The 20,342-nt window shown below is 39.8% G+C and overlaps 1 protein-coding gene across 10 annotated transcripts in view; it reads left to right on the top strand.

The window, feature by feature from the left end:
• Positions 1 to 20,342, top strand: part of camta1a (calmodulin binding transcription activator 1a) — a 335,809-nt gene that overhangs the window by 297,049 nt on the left and 18,418 nt on the right. For 9 of the 10 annotated variants that reach the window (XM_089124721.1, XM_089124723.1, XM_089124719.1 and 6 more), the window contains 5 exons: positions 97 to 250; positions 4,158 to 4,298; positions 5,469 to 7,699; positions 8,141 to 8,267; positions 8,509 to 8,643. In XM_089124721.1, coding sequence (XP_088980847.1) covers positions 97 to 250; positions 4,158 to 4,298; positions 5,469 to 7,699; positions 8,141 to 8,267; positions 8,509 to 8,643 — 2,788 coding nt within the window. The remainder of the gene's footprint in view (positions 1 to 96; positions 251 to 4,157; positions 4,299 to 5,468; positions 7,700 to 8,140; positions 8,268 to 8,508; positions 8,644 to 20,342) is intronic. The other variant, XM_089124722.1, reaches the window with a different exon arrangement.

Here is a 20,342-nt window from a genome sequence, read left to right as displayed (position 1 = left end):
TCCATAAATGAAACCGTTATTATGAAACCTTTCCACTCACCACACTACATCTTCTTTTTTTTTTTTTTCTCTCTCTTATTCTTGTCTTTTCCCCAGAACCCAGACATTGTGCTGGTCCACTACCTGAATGTGCCAGCTATCGAGGATTGTGGGAAGCCGTGTGGGCCCATCCTGTGCTCCATCAATACAGACAAGAAAGAATGGGCCAAATGGACAAAGGAGGAACTCATTGGCCAACTGAAACCCATGTGTGAGTGTCCAATCACATTCTGTCAACTGAATGCAAAGTCTCTTCTCATGCATGCGCAGCAAATAATGTCTGTAGGATTTGTTCATGTTTTCGAAAAGAGTCTCTTATGCTCACCAAGGCCGCATATACATTGTATATACTGTGTATTTATTTACTAAAATATTAAGTGATAAAATAATACATTTAGTGACGTTCATTTAAATGCACTCCATATTAATATGTTGACGATTGAATTACACATTTTTAATGTTTTTATATATCTTGATTACAAGAGACCGTGGTTCACACTGCCTCAACAAACACCAAAAGGATAACAATACTGATCCAGCAAAACCCAACAGTTGTTGGTGCAGTGTGAACTAGCCTTTAGGTGCTTAAACAGTGATACATGACGTTATCTTCTATCATTTCTGTATGATTTATGCAAGATCTCTGCTGTTTTAGTTATGTGATATTTCATGAGAAGTTAGTCTCTCCCAGCTTATCTTACCTGCCCTTAGATCATCCCATGTGGAACCCTTGACATGATTATTACCTCACCGCCTGTACATGCCCACTCCGAGGCTCTCGGGTCTCCCAGGGTCAGTTGACCAAAGGAAACCTGTCTAATGAGGATGTAGTATAAAAATAAAATTTAAAAAGGCGACGATGGCATGCATATAATCATGTTTACCCAGTCTTGTGTGGACACGTCTCTGTATGTGATGCCTGGCATTGATCATTCGAACTAGGACAGGGCTGTCAAGGTAATGAATATATGAAGTCGGATCCCCCGCGTCAGCACTTTTAGACACAAGATGTCGGCGAGGGGAATACTGACGAGCTCAGCTGACATTGTAATCGCTGCCGCGTGTTACGATCCCCATAAGAGCTCTCACGGCAATCACTTAAGAGCTCCCTTTCACATTGACTTTAAGACACGTGCTGTAAACTAATGTGTTCATTACACTCCATCCCTGATCTACATTCAAACCATTTGCGGTAATGCATGCAAGTCATTAACATTGCAAATGGTGTGGACAATGGCAAAGGTGCGAGATGTCTTCCACCAGTCGGGCCAGTGCACCGAGACTAGGCTAATAGGGCCACAAGAATCACCCTCATGATCATCTGTGACGCGAGCTCATCTGAAGTGCAACAGTACCACCTAGTGGCGGAGATGCAGACATGCAGTCTGTTAACAGCCAAAGATTCATTGTGAACTATATTATCCATGCATAATTCATGGATGCATTATACATCAGCTCTACAAACCCAATTTGTTCCCTTGGGTGACCCATATCATACACAAACAGCTTGCATTCATTAACGGGACGAGGTGTGTTTTGAGTTGGGAGTGAGGAGCGATGCATTCTTCGACTGACAGTCCTCAGAGAAAGACTGCTGTAACTGTTGATGGGTTGCGGAGAAGTTTCAGTACTTCTACTTCAAACATTGTAGCGCATTTGCATCAGATACCATGGAAACGCGTCAATGTTGAGGTTGCATCATCACCTGCTTTGCACGATATGAGTGTGTTTCATCATTGTAGTGTGAAATATAGATTTGTTATTTTTCCCCTCAAGCTCTACTATGCAGGGTGATTTTGAAGTTTTTTGTTTTTTTGTTTTCAAAATGTATATTTTAATTCCTCATCAAGGCTTTGAGCTTTTTTGTTGTCTAGATTCTTGAATTCGAACTTTTTGCATTATAAGAAAAATATGAAATCCGACCTAAAAGGCTCTTGTTTAGTTCAGCCACTTTCAAATAGAGAACACTTTCATTCACAATCAAATGAATTGTGCTCCAGATTTTTTGTTGACGTAGTTGATTATCAGTTACTATTTAGAAATACATCATCTTACACCGAGTAAAATAGTTTGTAAATGTGTTTTTATGTTCAAGTAGGCGTGCGCAGCAGAGGTCAGATTGCAGGTCATTGAAACGTATCAGTTGCTTAGTCACAGTACAGCTGGAGAGGAGAACAAGCCGGCCTGATTCATTCTCTCCGCTGATATAATTTAAGAGACCGTGGACCAGCCATGCCTGAAGCCCCCTTACTGCTGCATGAGCAGATGATCAGAGACACACACACAGTAGGAGACCACAGATCTGATGTGATTTATGTTTCCTGAAGATAGGCTGCGATTAAAAACACAAGTTGAAGAGAGTGGTTCTGAGGTCCTTTAAACCTTAAAGACAAGAATCGTTTTATTTCATTTGTCAGCAGCATTTTAAGTATCACATCTAATCTGAATAATGTAATAACAATAATTAAAAAATCTCTTGATTGTGTTCAAAACTTTTTTAATAAATGAAGAGTTCAGATGCAAAAGCCTCTAAGTGCCATTTGAAATTTTCTTCTAGAATGATGATTTTTATCAAGCTTGTATATTTAAGTTCAGTCATTTCACTTAAATTTGCAATGATAATTGCCTATTAATTGTTATTTAAGTGAAATTACTGAACTTAAATATACAAGTTTGATAAAAATCATCATTAAAGAAGAAAATTTCAAATGGCATTTAGAGGCTTTTACATCTGAACTCTTCAAATAAGAATAATACATATTATATTCTAATATACACATAATACATTGTAATATTATTATTAATTAAAATTTACAATATATATATATTGTATTTTTAATTGTAATGATATTTTACTACTCTTCAATTCTTAATTTTAAATGGCCCTGTGGTGTCAGTCAATTTTATTATTATTATGAAAACTATTGTTTTATTAAAATGAATAAAAATGTATAGATGTTTTTACAGTCACTTTGAATATTTTATATTAATAATAATGAATTACAATTGCTTTGGATATTTATTTTTTTTTTAAATACTTTCATCTCAAGTACCCAAACCATTTCTTGCACACCCCAGTTTGGGCCCACTGCACCAAAGAAATACATGAACGTCATTCCCCAGACAACATTTGCGGCGATAAAACCCGATTAGAAAGCGCCACTGTGGACTGAAATGTGGGAGAATCCCTGTGAGTCTAAATCAGTGGATTCTTCTTCAGATCCTCGCAGCGATGTCACGCCGTATCCACCAAAGCAGCTTGCCCTTTCATTACATGACCTGCCTTGTGCCGCGACTCTGGTTCAGGCTCACGCTGTGAGATTGATTTGTCTGTTGGAGCATGGTCATGCTGGTGTAATGGCTTATGGAACGCCGCTGCGATTCTCTGGCCAAGCGCGGAATGGCAGAGCTCAGCAGAGCAGAGAAACCTGCTGTGTGTGTGACAACTGTTGTGCCTGCTCCGGCTGGTGACGCAGCACTGTTTGGGAGTTCAAGCCAAACGTTTTTGTCTCTTTTATCTATTTTTGACTCTGTCTCTTTCTCTCTTCGCCTCCCTTTTCCTCCCCTCGCTTTTCGCATGCAATCTCACCTCGGCTTGTTACGCACACTCAAGTGTGCACGAGCCATATTAAGGTAGCTCAATGCCGTTTGATATTCTAAATACCGTTCCTCTCTGGAGATTGCCACGTTTCCTTTGTCGCATTCATCTTTCCGTTTGCCATTTCTCTGTTCCAGTTGTTGTTGTTGTTGTTCTTTTTCTCAGTGGAGAGAGGCTGAGCTTGGAAATGGTGATGGCAGCAGAAGGGCATAAACAGCAAAAAGCACCTTGTCAAAGGGCTGGGGCTTTTACTTCAGCTGAAGTGAGACGAGGAAGACTTTTGCTCTTTTTTTCCCTCCCTCCTCAGCTGAAAATTCACCTTTAACAGGCCTAAATCTGTTCTTGAACTTTCCATGTTCCTGTCTGAGGTTAGCTTTTTCTCGTAGTAGTGGACAAAGTGTTTCTGATATGGAGTCTGGCTCTGAGGTAAGGTCAGGGATGTAGTGCACAGGCGGGCTGGGGGAGGGCTGGAAGGCTCGGCTGGTGGGCTGACGACTGTGTCTCCTCTCTCCCTCGGCAGTTCATGGCATCAAGTGGACTTGCAGCAATGGGAACAGCAGCTCTGGCTTCTCTGTGGAGCAGCTGGTGCAGCAGATACTGGACAGCCACCAGACCAAGCCTCCTCCCCGGACTCACAACTGCCTCTGCACTGGCACTCTGGGTAAGGGACAGACAGGAGGGCTGGGGTGTGGGACAGAGGCAGTCAGAAAGAGACTGGTAGAGACCGAGGAAGCAGGTAGTGCTTTAAAAATGTCTTCAAGAACTTTAAAAGATGAGGTGAGTGTAGAGCAGATTGAATGCCTAATTAGATTACAGCAGCTTCTAGGTCCAGGATGAACATTTCATACAGTAGATGTGCTGATTTATTGAGCTGTCTGTTGTAATGACACCACTGGGGGGCGTAATGTTCCTCTGTATATGTGCAGTCAGGGCAGTCTTTTATACTCAAGCATACAACAAATGAATTTTCACCTTGTACTCCATCACAAATATCCAGCACAGCACTTTACAATCCCATGGTGTCGCTCCTAGGGTGCCGTTACTCTGAAGCAAATTGAATCGAGTCTTTAAAACAAATGATTTTGGGGTAGATTGATCACCATTTGTTTTATGTTCATATAAAATTCATTTGCCAAGTATGCAGTATAATGACTAATGAGACATATCAGCCATTTATTAACAAAACGGTAAAGCTGTGTGTTGGCTTCTCATGAAACGATTAATACTGATGATCGATGGTCTCTATAAAGACTTGAATTAATCTCAGTGTTCCTTCAAAATATCATCATCAAAGCATTTTCAGTTTTAAATACATTATGTGGATCATTCTTTGAATTCGTATTATTTTCAGTGTTTAAACCAAACAGCCTCGTATAGTGGTGTCATATCTAAAATAGTAGTGTAGTTATTATGATGCGTTCTTTGTATTATTCATATGTAGTTTTATTCACATTTTTATGATTATGTTAATTTAAATACTGTTATTTTTCATTATAATGTAAATATTGACAATAATACTACTAATAATGTTCATTAATCTCATTAAGTTGATAAATATGAATAATTCTGAATGAATTACTATGGATAATAATAATTGAATTATTATTGTTATTATTTTATAATCTATTCGTAGATTTTGTATAGAATAATTATTATTATAATAATGTATATTTTGATCATACTAGGGATAATAATGCTAATTTTAAAAGGGATGATGTCATATGACTAGTATGGATAATGTTAATAAATAATAATAATACATTGTTTTTTTATTATTATAATTTGTTAAAGAATTTGGAGAATGACTAGCTGTTTTGTTTTGTCTCTGTAGGTGCTGGAAGCAGTGTGCATCATAAATGTAACAGCGCCAAACACCGCATAATCTCTCCCAAAGTGGACCCTCGCTCAGGAGGCTATAGCAGCACCCACTCTGAGCTCCAGAATAATGATGTGTCGGAGGGTAAGACAGAGCACAGCCACAGCAGCAAGAACAGCGGAGGAACAGGAGGAGGGAGCGTGCGTGAGAAACGCAACGGCAAGGTCCACAAACCCGTCCTGCTGCACCAGAACAGCACTGAGGTGTCCTCCACCAATCAGGTGGAAGTGCCAGACACAACCCAGAATTCCCCTGTGTCCATCAGCAGCGGGCTGAACTCGGACCCCGACATGGCTGACAGCCCGGCGGTCACGGGCATGGGCCACGTTGCCTCTGTCATGAGCAGCCTATCCCAGAGTGTTTTCATGTCTGAGGTGACTGGGGATTCCGTCTACAGCATGTCCCCCACCGGAGGCCCCAACGCACATATTATGGGCCCCGATGCCACCTCTCATGGTCTGGTCTTGGCAGTCCCCTCTGACAGCCACAAATTCGCCTTTCCAGGAAATGGGAGCGCAGATGCAGGCGGTCCTGGAGCAGACGGGCTATCCATGCTGTCTGCCTCTGGCATCTCAGATGAACTTGTCCTCTCCAGCAGCCTAGACTCTGGCAGCATTAAAATCCCTGAAACCACCATGAACTTCGACCCTGACTGCTTCCTGAATAACCCTAAGCAGGGCCAGACATATGGAGGAAGTGGATTAAAGCAGGAGAATGGCACATGCAGTGCCTCGTCCTCCTCAACAGCTAACACCAACGGTTTGCAACGCTCGCCAACTATATCGGATTCAAACTACGTCTTCAGTTCTGCCCTGGTGAAGAACATCAAGACTGAGGACACGTCCTTTGAACAACAGCTGGCCAAAGAAGGGAGCTACCAGGTGGGGGCAGTCGTAAGCTGCAGCGTTTCCAATGGCTCCGGCGCCGAGAACTCACTCACCTTGACCCCTGCTTCCTCGCTGCTACCATCTGGAGGCGGCCTGAGTCCGAGCACCACCCTGGAGCAGATGGATTTCAGCGCCATCGATGCAAAGCAGGACTACTCCACCGGTGCCTCTGCTGTAGGTTACAGCCAGGCAATGAACAACCTAACTCACCAGAACCAATCTCCAAGCTTCTTCCTTCAAGAACCACCGCAGCCAGCCCAGAACCAGCAAGGCCGGCAGAGCTCCAGCCAGAAGGGCCACTTGCTGGAGCATAACTCCCCTGATGGAGGCTACATGGGTCTGCAGGTTGTAAAGACGGAGTCGCCCGGCAGTAATGGCCACCTCCACCACCATCACACCCACCAGGGCCAGCACAGACCCAACTGCAATGGAGGCTCACCCACTGAGGCCCAGGGACAGGCTGGCTCACTGCAGCTCCTCCAGTACCAGGGAAGCTTTCCAGGCCTTGGTCCAGAGCACGAGGATGTGGTCGGTATGGATCAGAGTCGCAGTGTTGGGTCCGGTCAGGCTGGGGCCACTGAGAATGGGACAGATGGTTTACTAAAGTCTGGGGATCATCTACAATCCTGCAGAGGAGGAAACGGAGAGAGCGGAGGAGCAGATCACTTCATGCAGCAGAGCTCTGAGAATGGAGGCGAAGCCGTGGCTTTGAGGAATGGAAACACCGCTAGCGGGCCCAACAACGGCTCGCAACAGCAACTCCAACCACTGATTCAGGGAGCTAATTTGGTTCAGGGGCTCTACAACAATAACCACGGGCTCAGTGGACCCGGAGCCAACGGCGGAGGAGGCACGGGCATGGAAATCAGCTTGGATCATTTTGACATCTCCTTTGGAAACCAGTTTTCTGACCTCATCAACGACTTCATCTCTGTAGACGGCGGAGCCACGGCTGTGGGGGCTGCGGGAACGTTATACACCCACCAGTTGGTGGCCCCACCTGGGTCAGATGGAACAGCCACCTCAGGTGGGAACCAACAGCAAGGTCAAGAGAATACAAGCAACAGAGTGTCAGGATACAGCCCCTCAGAGCTCTGCCTCCAGTCATGCTGCAGCCCCCAGTCTTTAGGTGGAGGTGCTGGTGCTGGCGGAGGCTCAGGAGAGACAGGATCACTGGCCTACATGCATGTCGCTGAAGTAGTGTCAGCTGCGGTGGCCCAGGGCACTCTGGGAATGTTGCAGGCCACCGGGCGACTTTTCATGGTCACAGACTACTCTCCAGAGTGGTCCTACCCAGAGGTATGTCTGTTTGAATGAAATGCTTTAAATTCAGTTTTTCCTGCATTTCAGTCACATGCTCAACATTATTTTTTTTAATATTATTAGATGCTTATAATAACAACAAAAATCATTGTAATTATTATTTATACATGTTTAGATTATTTAAAATTTGTGAAATGACCTTTGAATTATTATTATTAATATAATATGAACCCGGTGTTTGATCTCTTGCTGTTGAATTATTGCACCACGAGATGGCAGAACACCCTTGAAAACAATTTAAAACGTATCGATGTTGTAGTCTTGTTTTCTTCCACAAGATGGCATTGTAGCATGTGTATTTTATTCTCCTTTCAGATGCTTCTTTTCTTGAAATCTTTATTTAAACCTTTATTTAATTGAGTAACTATGATATGATAAACGTAGGTCATGTGAGGATTATTTTCCTCCATATTTCAGGGTGGCGTGAAGGTCTTAATCACAGGATCATGGCAGGAAGACAACAGCAGCTACTCCTGCCTGTTTGATCAGATCTCTGTCCCTGCCTCCCTCATCCAGCCTGGAGTTTTACGTTGCTACTGTCCTGGTAATTTCACTTTCATACAAACAGAACTTACTGACTTATTAACATACCAAGAAGTAAATATGAAATATTGTGTTTCTAAAACGATAAAATGTTTATTACTTCAAATAACATAAAATAGTAAATGTTTTTTTCTGGATTGTAATGAATCTCTGTAAGGCCTCAGATGATAAGGAGCAGAGCTGCATGAACTCCTCATGATTTCCTCTGATCTCTCTAATTATGGGGTTGTGTGTGTCTGCAGCCCATGACACAGGCCTGGTGACTCTGCAGGTGGCTGTCAGTAATCAAATCATCTCTAACTCGGTTGTGTTTGAGTATAAAGCCCGTGCACTGCCCTCCCTACCTTCATCCCAGCATGACTGGCTGTCACTTGACGGTAGGTCTTCCTCTCTGTCTTTTTCTGCATTTGTGGGAGAGAAAAAACCCATCATGTGACCCCTGATTATTCAGCTAGTTGAAGTAGATGATTATATAAAGGTGTCTTGGCCCAAGGCTCTTCTGATCGAGATAAAGAGTATGCCATGAAGGCAGAGAAAGGGTGTGTGTTAATAAAAAATCTGGATTGAGGAAGGGTGAGATGCCATTTAAAATGTGTGAGGTTTGATTTGTAATTGACCTCTAGGTGGGGATAGAGGGCAAGTTTAGCAAAGAAAGCTGAATTCTGTTGAAGCAACCACCACATATGCTGAAGATGTATTTGAAGTCAACAAGCAAAGTGTGTTCTTTGCCACCCTGTAATTAGGTAGAATCTGTGTTTAAGGGCTATAAGAAGGAAGAGCTTTTGATGCTTGTTTTGCCTTTGTGCTTTAATCTGAGGTATGGCACGCACAAAGGAGAGAGGCAGTAATTTATTTAAGTGGTTAATACTTTAAGGTCAAAGGGAAAATCAGTCTGGAAATAGGCTAGTACACTGATGACTTTGATGAGCTTTCTGTGACTTAAGACAAAGTGAAGTTGATAGCTCCTTCACATCTGGCTTGTCATAGTTACCATGAAATCAAAATGGTAATTGGCTTATTTCAATCGTTATTGGCTTAAATCAGTGGCGGCTGGTGAAAAATATTGGAGGGGGGGCTGAATAAGAGGGGGGTCTGGGGGTCCCCCCCCAGAAAATTTTGAATTTAGTAGATGTGATTTCCTGCATTCTGGTGCATTTTAGGCCTAAGGCCCACTAGGGGGCCTTAGCAAACTTACATGGGTCAATAAGTCTTAAAATAATTTAGATTTAGTTATATTAACATAATCTTAACTTAACTGTGTTCATTATACCATCAATTACCATTCACTAGTTTTCAACAATATAAATGAAAAAAAAAAATACTGTTTTGCCCTTACCTATAGCCTACCAATAAAATAACTTAAACCAGTCAATACCAATGGTCAAATAATAGAATAATAATAATAACAGTTTGACAGTTAATGATAATGAACAAGTTGCATGTTTATTATGCTCTGTGTGCTGACAGAAAAAGTGAAAACGCATAATATTGATAATTATAATATAGTTAATACAAAAAATAATAGGTAATACAACAATCTAGTTTAATCAATCCCCAGCTGTAGACTACATATTTTTGACAAATTGACAATTGGATAATGGATAACAATGTGTTGATACTAGAGAAAGAGAGAGAGAAAAGGCTCTGAAAGAGAGGGTGGGACAACATTCTTGATTGTAACACCCAAGTATGAGAATAAAGTTGATTTTAACTAGTATGAAACACAGTAATCCAGCTCAGAACTTAAAAACATCAAAAACAAAGCAAACACACAGGTATTAATATTCCTATAACTATTTTAATATCAAATGTGTGTGAAACAGTGTTTATGTGTGTGTGAGTGAGTGAGTGACAGAGACAGACAGGTCAATTCCCACGACTTACTTTACATTATTTCCACTCGACGTCACTGGCGCTGCCATTCTGCTCTCATCTGAGGTAAAAAATGTCCCGTGATGCGCGTGCACGGTGCACTCCCCTAATCTGATACTGTGGGCGATATTTTCAGCGCCCCTAAACCATAAAATTTGACGACGCTGATTGGCGAAATATAAACCTTTTTGCATAGCAACCGGGGAACCATTGGCTTAAATTCCAGCACTGTGGGGCTGAGCGAACTGGCGCCCTGAGAAGACAGCCTATTGGCTATACTACTACACCAACATGATAAAAGTAACGAAAGTGAATGCAAATATCATTCTGGTGAGTTCAAAACACTTTTCAAAGTAAAACCATTATTAGCATATAATTAACACAGATTATTTTTCGAAATGATAAATTTTAATATATATTAAAAAAACAGACAGACAGGTCGGAGGGAGGGCGGCGCCCCAGCGCCCTCTATGGGCGAGCCGCCCCTGGCTTAAATCAATCGTAATCTTTAATCAAAATGACTATCCCTCCCTCTTGCAACAACATCTCGTGTGTTTACAGGCGTGACATCACAGCAATAGACATAGCTGAAGTAAAATAACATAAAATATAAATATTAAATGAAAAACTTTTTTTCAAACTTATAGCCCAATAGAAATACTAAAAAACTAAAACTAAAATAATAGGGCTGTCAAACGATTAAATGTGATTAATCACCTCCAAAATAAAAGCTTGTGTTTACATAATATATGTGGGTGCACTATTATTATTTTATATATATAAATACACACACATGCTTGTATATATTTAAGAAATATTTTCATGTGTATACTGTATATATATATGTATATATATAATTTATATTATATATAAATATTTTATATATAAATAATATTTTTTCTTAAGTATACATGCATGTGTGTGTATTTATATATATATATATATATATATATATATATATATATATATATATATATATATATATACAAAATAATTATACACAGTGAACCCACATTGCGATTAATCGTGATTAATCATTTGACAGCCCTATAAAAAACAAGTACAAAAAATTACTAAAATGAAAAATATAAATCTAATAATACTCAAACAACTTCTAAATACTATAATAGTATATAAATAAATAGTACTATATATATATATATATATATATATATATATATATATATGTTATTTAATAATACTAAAATGACACTGATTGCTGTTCATTCCTAATACTTTAATGTTAACTTGAAGTCTTTAAATCGAATATGTTGAATTTAGCTTTAGCCTAAATTAATAAATGCATTCAAAATATTGTTCATTATTAGTTTATGATACCTGATGCATTAGCAAATGGTAATAAATTCAACCTAGAATTTTACCATGTAAACCATTAATAAGTATGTAAAGTCTGACTGTGAGAAGATGGGACAAAAAGAAAGACATGTGACTCATATCCCCTATTAACACTTCCGCTGTACTGATTCTGCTACTTGCTTTGTGCACACATCACCGTCCTTTAGCTGTCCCAGTCTGTTAGTGATAACTTAAACACAAGGGTTTAAATCTAATCATACCATCGCTGTAGGGGATTTGCCCTCTTTAAAGTCTGGCAAACCAAAATACAATCCCACAAATGCTTCAGCGCTACCCAGGCTGCCTCAAACTGGGGCTGTGGCGTCAAAGAGCTTATGAAAATATTGGAGCATATGGGCAAAGTGACACGCCTGCCAATTTGACGTCCGAAGCTCTAATCTGCTTGCTCCGATCAGGTGTTAGCCAAGACACACAATCCCAAAGAATGATATGGGAAACGAGGAGTGGCAGCCAGCATTCAGATGCAAGCATTTGTGAGGTTAGTGGGTTAGTGTTTGACAAGCATGATGTTTGGAAAGCAGAAGACTAAACCAAACCAGTACAGATGATCACGCATTACAGTAAGAAGGCCCAGGCAGTATATTGCTGTATATCACTGCACATATTTATTAAATGGACGAATTCTGTGGATATGTAATCTGTGTGTGTTACAAGGACAGGCTAAGTGCTTTGTCTCCTATGAGTCTGAGTAAAGAAGAGAGTGCCAGTGCCTGTGTGTGGTGCTGTTTGTCTGTGGAGGTGGGGGCGGGGGGGTGAGTGTTGTTGCTGCAGTGTGCATTGACAGGGTAAAGTAGGGCATGGTGAGGAGCCTGTGGAAAGGGACAGCTGCAATGCAGACAGCCCTCAAGGCAGAGAAAGAGAGCTACAGAGGACCGATGCCCCTCTCAGAAACAGCTCAACACCAGTCCATTCACGTCTCACAACCATGCACTTCTGACTTTCATGTGTTTGTATGCACACTTAATCTACTGCAGTATACTACATTCTCAACATTCACAGAGTTCTCAAGAACTTTTTCTTTCTGTTTATTCATTTAGCTCTTTGTTTTATAAACTTAAGTAGCAAAAGGTTGGTTTAATGGATTAGTGGACAAGAATAAGCTTAACTGAATTAGAGTGAGTCATCAGTTGGTTTGACTTTAAGCACGTCATGAAACAGTGCTGCCTGGAAATGAGGGTGTATGCTAGGAAATAGTTATTCCTGACTCCTGCAATAATGCATTTGCACCTTCACAAGTGAAGTTAGATTATCAATAGACTTAGTTGATATGAATTTGCTACAATAAAGAAGTTTGAGATAGGACAAGTCTGAAGTTTTCATGTTATTGATACACATTGTAAGGAGTATTCCTGCAATATGGAAAATAGTGTGCACAGGCTATATAAACAGTACATTTAGGATGTGGCCAATGTGACACTGTTGTTTATCAGTAGAGAGCCATAGCTATAATCATATTCAATCCAGTTACTGGATTTTGGGGTTTCTTCACTTGCTACTGCGCTGACTCTCATTCCTGGTCATTAAACCACAGCCTGGTTTCTATATCGAGCACTAGTGTCAAATAAAACGATTTCGAGACAAACCTCAGCGTCTGCTGTTTGACACTACATTTATCGTTTGCTTTCAGCTGAGCTCTGATGCTCTAATGGCACACAGCTGCCTGCCTTGATTTGTCATAATGCAGAAAGGGGGCGGGGCTTTGCTTCTCTCTGCAGCATTGCAGGTACAAAGCCACAGGCTGGAGTCGTCGTGCACTGTAACCGTGACCAGTATATTGTCTTCATGCCAATTCATATTGTCCACCAATTAAACTGTGCGTTCAAATTGCTGTCTAGTTATTCTGTGGGCAGTAGTCTCTTCCGCTCTTCACACATAACTGCGATAAACCAGCATTTTTAGCGTACCGGAATTTTCACAGCTTTGTAGCCTATCACAATGACTGTGATTTGCAAATATGGGGAAAACAAACAGTCGTTCAAATAGATATACAATTATTTATCTTGCATCGTATATTTACTAATTCCCAGGCTCCAAAACCGTTACATAGGCTATGTTTATGGGAAAATTCTCTAAGCCGGTTTGAAAAACTGAGGAAAAGTGCAGTGGTTATTATAAATGTGAAAGACAGTGTCACATGCTGTCTTTCCCATTAATAATTTCTTCGTTTGCTAAAGTTTTTTTCTTTTTTTTTTCTTTTTTCTGCTTTGTCTTCGTGGCTCGTGGAAAAACTAGGGCGTCTGTTTACCTGCGGCACGTGCGCAGCGTCTCCTCTCGCTGAGATTCATGCACGCGCTCGCAGGGGGGAGCAGTAGTCAATGTTGCCAAATCTTCCAAGAAAAGTTAGCGATTGCTTTGAAAATAAATACAGTAAGCGCTTTCTTTTTATTTTGTATTTTGCTCTTGCAGTGGGTTGTTCATATATCACCATGGAGGGAGGCATAATGCCTAATCAAAAGATAAGCATTTATTTTAAGACGTGTTTGCAATTAGCTTCGAAATAGGCCTAGTGTATTTTAATTTAATGCGTAGGCTAATTATATATATAAAAGCGTGTTTTATAGAAAAAAAAGCCCGCAACCCATAAATGCTGATATTTGCAAGAACAAAGTGGCTTATATTAAATGGACTTGGCAACACTGGCAGTAGCGTTGGAGTAAAGAGGGGCGGGGGGGAGAGTACGAGAGTAAGTGAGCGGGCTTTACATTTCTCTCTGCTCTTGCACGTCGCTTCTACACTTTCTTCTATTGTTGATTAGAGCTTTTAGGACGTTCCCCTAGTATAAAAAGGGATATTTATTTTGCCCAGTATTAGAAAATTCAGGGTCAAACTGCGTGTGTGAGACACGGCCATTTGGGACATTGTGGTCAGGATGCCGTTGAATGACATCTGCTTTTCCTAAAGACAAGGGGACCGTTTGCTTTGCAGAGCGACTCTCCATGGACAGTGAAATAGAAGGTTGGACATGTTCAAATGAACTAGAGTCTATGTGTTTGCAGTGTTGTCTCTAAAGTTACTACATGTGCTTAGCCCACTTTAAACACATGCCATTTCCGCCTGTGGAAGTGAACTAGTGCTTTACTTCAGATGGATGAATGTACCGTTCTGTGCGTTTTACATTTACAGTCCTGCCTTTGCTTTTTCAGAAAATGAAAGAATATGTTTTTTAAGATAAGCTCGAGCTAATCTGTTTTGACTGAATTCTGTCTCTGCTGAATATGTCAACTTCCAAAATAGACACAAGAACGCTGTTCTTGAACATAGCTACATGTACGAGGCTCGTGGAGCAGACCACCTTGTTCAGGCTTTGAGGAAAATAGATAGTTCACGTTTCGCTGTTTCATATATTATTCCTGGTAATGTCCTTTTCATAGTTTTAACACTACTAGTTCTCTAGCTGCATGCACTCTCATTTATATCATCTTTAATAGGACATGACAAAGATCCGCTTGTTTGACACTTCATTGCACCAAAACATCACATGGAAAAAGTAGGAAAAACAGCTCATTTGTGAGGCGGTCTTGACATTTAGTGGTTCTGTTCGCTGTAGTCGTGACCGGAGTGTGTGCTTTTGTGTAACACACACAGCAGTCCTGTGATCTGCGCTCTTGATTTCAGCACCGAGGACAGCGACGCACGAGGCACGCGCTTAAGTGAGCTCGCGAAACATTCAAAAACACGACACAAGTTTGACAAACGAGCCTTATATTGGTAATAGTTATGGTTTATGCCGGGAAAATAGAGATGAACAATCATTACACTCGTGTGTATTGTGTTCCAACAATGTTCTGCTCAACAACCTGTTGATAGTGATGATTGGAATGTTTAAAAAGTGTCACCTCGCATAACATAGGCTACAACACGTAACTAAAATCAAAAACAATTTACAAAATTCTAGTTTTATAGACTTTATATTGACTGCTTCGTGAATTTTATAGAATTGCCTGCTTTTCCTTTAAATTGTGTCTACTTTAATAATTAATAATAATAAAAATAGAAACGTATAACAACTGCTGTGTTTTCTATGTTGTCAATGCACAGGTCATATAACGTTGCTTCTACATTTATTGCTTAAAATATTTAAGCAATAAATGTTTGAACATTAAGTTTACTGAATAACAAAATTTGAATAATAATTTTAATGGGTGAAAAATCCATCTCATGGGTGCTTGCACAGTGTAGAAAATTGCTTTGTTATCCTGAGGCAACATCATGCAATATAGAGGGTTAATGAACTCAATAACTTTAGAGCTTCCATGGTTTTCTTACCTCTAAATTAATATTCCACACCATGTTCCATCAAGGACCTCATAAATTAGGCACTATAGGCAGCTGTAATTTTTGTAATATAGGGATTTGTGTCATTTGCTTTGTTGCCGAACTTTGCAAATACAGAATTTAAAAAACTTCATAGGTACTCCAGGTCAACCATTCAGATTGTCTTTTATTAAATTCTTCGTCATTTAGAGTAGCGCAGGAAATGTCAGAACACTTAACCTGAGTTTCAGAGAACCTCTGGTCAGCATATTTCATATAGATTTGAGGTCATGACAGTCATCTTGTTAAGGAAAGGAGTCAGTTATGTCCTGTTATCAGTGTTTCTGCAGCTATCATCATGCTATGAATACCCATTAAGATTAGCCAGCATCTTGTACAGTGCTAGCCTTTCTCGACTGATTTGCACTGCTCAGTTTACCTGAGAAACATGTGGTATCATATACAGTAGCTAGTGATAGACATTGCCTAAGAAACTTGACGTTTGACTTTGTGTAGAATTGGATCATTTCTGTGCCCTGTCGGGATATTGGTTCAAATTAGTTGCTTCTAATACGGATTTGAAGCTTTTTTAAGTGAAAAATTCCTTGGAGATGCATGAATTGATTCTGTCAGTTTCTAGCAGTAATTGGCCAAAATCCAGATCATATTTTTTGCACCCCAGACCAGTGCAGGATACATTCTGCTTTAGTTGCTTCCATACAACACAATGTGCCTCAAGGGCACAATCGTTAATTAGTGTTAAATCAGACAGCAGTTAGGGAGAATGGCACAGCGGCCCTGTTAGAGGAACATTGAAATTGACTGACAATTAGATTTGTTAAGGCTTGAGCTTGATTTAAGGATTCTTTGTCTTTTTTTAGAACAATGATAAGCCAGCTTTGTCACTGAAAGTAAAATATATTGGGAAATTACAGAAGATATTCTGATACCAAATAAAGCTGCTGATGAAAGCATTTTCACTGTTAGTTTTATCACTGAAATATATTTGACATTGCACACTGTAGTCAGCATTGCTGCCCGGTTGTTTTGTATGCTTTGTCTGAATGATGACAGGGAGAGCTGAGCAAAATAGCTGAGTCACATGAACGGTAAAGTCATTAATAATAGTATGAATAAGTCTTTGTGGACTGGTTTATATACAAGTTTGGAAAGACTACTTACAATACAGTTAGTCTGTTTAATGATGTATTAGTCTGGCAGTACTGCCAAGCAAGATAAAGGATTTTGTTAGTGCCTGGATAAACCGTGTCACACAATGGCACATGAAGTAGGAGATATAACCAGGGCATGTCTTGGAGGATGGGTAAAGCAGTTAGCTCATGGAGATGCCTGCCTCTGATTTCATTTGATTTGCTGCTGGTTTGTATGGAGATAAATTGGAGGGCTCCATTCAACCAGAAGTAGACCGCAGTAAAGTTTTTTTCAAAATCCATTTTGTGATTTGAGAAGCTGGTGAAATGGCATTATATGGAACAGAACTTTTGTCCCATGTGCATACAGAATGTTATGCATTAGTCTATAAAAAATATATGAATAATTTACAAGATGGTTCTACATATTAATATTTGTTGATGCATTAATATGATAGAAATGAACACACATACAGCATGATCTTAAATGATTGTAAATTGCCAATGCATTAATCCTTATCAATATTAAAAATATCAAGTTATTTCTTATTAAACTGTGGTACAAAATCAATATTATACACCCCATGTTTGTTTCCTCGCCAATAAAGCACGTTCTCGCTGCTCTATACTTGTGATAGACTGTAAATTATATCAGTATGTGTAAAGTGTGTGACCAACATAATGCCATGTCATGAGTCAGGCATGGGAAGTCTTTATCCCTTCACCAGTATACTAGGACTACATGTTAACCCATTTAATCACTAACCTTGACAGCAAAGCAACATGTACGTAACAGCAGGTCAGCCTGAGCTGAAGGTTCAGATCTCAAAATCAGGGCAAGAGCTCAACCTGTGTTTAAACACTCAATTCTTGTTGTAACACCTGGGAAAAGAAGAGTTTTTGTTATTATTTGTGTGTGTGCTGTGTGTGCAGTGATAGCATAGTTCTCTCTGCAGCACTGGAGTCGGTACTTGCTCCCAATGCTTTTGAAGTCTAGACTGAAAGGGACTCGTTCTGTGTTGGGACAGGGCACTTGCTGAGGCTTCATGCGGTGGGGTATAGTGCTGCTGCCTGGAGTAATATTACACTTACAGACATGAATGGAAATACAGAAACTGTGTACTTTATTATAGGTGTAAATAGTTATTGTAGATTAAGAATATTATATTTACAAACTTCTTACTACAACATGTCAAAGTATGGATGTGTCCTTGTGGTAGAAACGTCTAGTCACAATATTAGTGTTTTTGCTTTAATCAGTGTTGACATCTTTAACTATAGTACAATGTCCACCAAGGCTGATATGGTTAAAGGGGTCCTATTATGCTTTTACACTTTTTCAACTTTAGTTTGTGTGTAATATTGCTGTTTGAGCATAAAAAAAGATCTGCAAGGTATTTAACAGAATCCCCTTTTCAAGAACTACAACGAACAGCGCGTTTGGACTACCACGCAATTTTTCCGGATCTTATGAACTCACAATGATGCTTGTTTAAATAATCTTAGTCAAATCTGAGTAATTTAGAGTGGTTCAAAATTATTTTAAACTCTGTTCCTGAACATTATAACCCCAGTGTGTATCTGTGCGCTACACATTTTATGGAGAACAGCTTGTTGTCTGTTGCTTTTGTAAGCTCACGATTAAATGGTGGATGACATCGTGTCTATAATGTATAAGAAAAAAAAAATAAAAACATACCACTCTGAAACGTCCTGTGAAATCCGTGCTTGCATAGTCTGTGCATGTAATCCATTCTACACAGTCCTCTTTTTTATTAACATTGTCAGGGTCAGAATCGGGCTCGAATTGAAATTGACGTCATCCTCAATATTTACTCTTGAGAAGAACTCGCAGCTATGGTGGGGTGGGGCATTTCCCGAACACATGCTAAGCGCTACCAATCACAACATATTGGGCCAGCTAACCAATCACAGCACATTTCGTATTTCGGAAGGAGGGGCTGCATAGAAATTGGCGTGTTCGAGCCAGACTGGAAAGAGAGGTGAGAACCAAAAATGAGAACATATTCTAGTACACCCCCAAGACATCATAAAAGGCCATAATAGGACCCCTAATATGCTGCATCTCTTTGATTAGACTTGAAGGTGGAGGTCTATCATGACAACTGTCTGATTGTTTGGCATAGGAATGGATATGACAATGTTGATAGGTTCGGTCTTGGTTGAATAGATCTGCCACACTGCTGCTGTTAATGCTGCTGATGCTACTGCACAGCAAATATTACATACGCAACATGCTGCTGCTGTACAATATACATGCATTACCCATAGCAGATCTATACAGGTGGAGCTGGGGAAGGTGGGGAGTTTCTCATACTGACCGAGTGAAGATATGTAATCACTCCTCTCCATTTCAGGTTTTCCCTGCTCACATGTGAAAGAAATTCCACTTTAAAATCTCTCCATAGCAAAATTATCAACCCGTTTCTGCCACATAAGAAAAAAAAAACATGCTTTGGTTATCATAATTATGATATAAAAAGTTTAAATGATAACATCAAAATATAGATTATTACATAAAAAGTCATTGACAAAGTTGAAATTTTTCAAAATCACTTTTATCTCTAATTTCACCTTTTATGTCGATGCCTTTGTATGTCGTGATTGTAACTGGCAACTTTTCAACTTTTTATGTCATAATTGTGATTTTTTTATTATTATTATTGTATAAACATCTGAGTTCAAGATTTAAAAAAAAAATCATGTGTCTGTAATTTTTGTAATATTGTGAGTGTGACTTTAGTATGATTGTACATAAATTTTGTCTATAATACACATCTGAGAGGAACGACTGACCCACCTCTAGGCTTCATTGAATAGCAAATTTTTTAGGTGACAAAATTACAGTAACTTGTTGCATTCATCTGTTGTTATTTTGCAATACACATTTTGTATTTTTCTTCAGTCTTTCAATCTTTCATTCTGACTACAAATATTATATTCGCACCGTATTTAACATTGTGAGTACTGCCTGGTTACGTGTTATGTTTGAGATGGAGCAGTATTAGAGATAATGATGCATTACCCTATAGTTCAATGTTCATTCTCACATTAATTGAGTGATAGATTATGCACGTCCTCTGATCTACTGCTGTTTCGTGCTCAAATTTTGCTCTACGCGAGGTGAGAGGGTGAATGCAGATGGTGGATTCAGCTGGGAGAGCCCTCTGCCAACAGCACTCCCCTTCCCTCCACTAAATACCAGTCTACGTCATCCAGCGGAGCTTAACTCAGGAAGGGGGTTCTCCAGAATACCATTATTCTAGAGAGCTGGGGTATTATTAACCACCTGATCGCCAAGCATGGGGTTTTGTGATTGATTAATACTTCAGAATAGCAATAATATACAGTTTTCTGAATGCAGCACACAACAGAACAGAATACTATATCCCACAATGCAA

This window comes from Pimephales promelas, chromosome 20, assembly GCF_988280905.1.
Source record: "Pimephales promelas chromosome 20, fPimPro1.hap1.1, whole genome shotgun sequence".
NCBI classification, from domain to species: Eukaryota; Metazoa; Chordata; class Actinopteri; order Cypriniformes; family Leuciscidae; genus Pimephales; species Pimephales promelas.
This window is presented reverse-complemented; position numbering and strand designations above follow the sequence as displayed.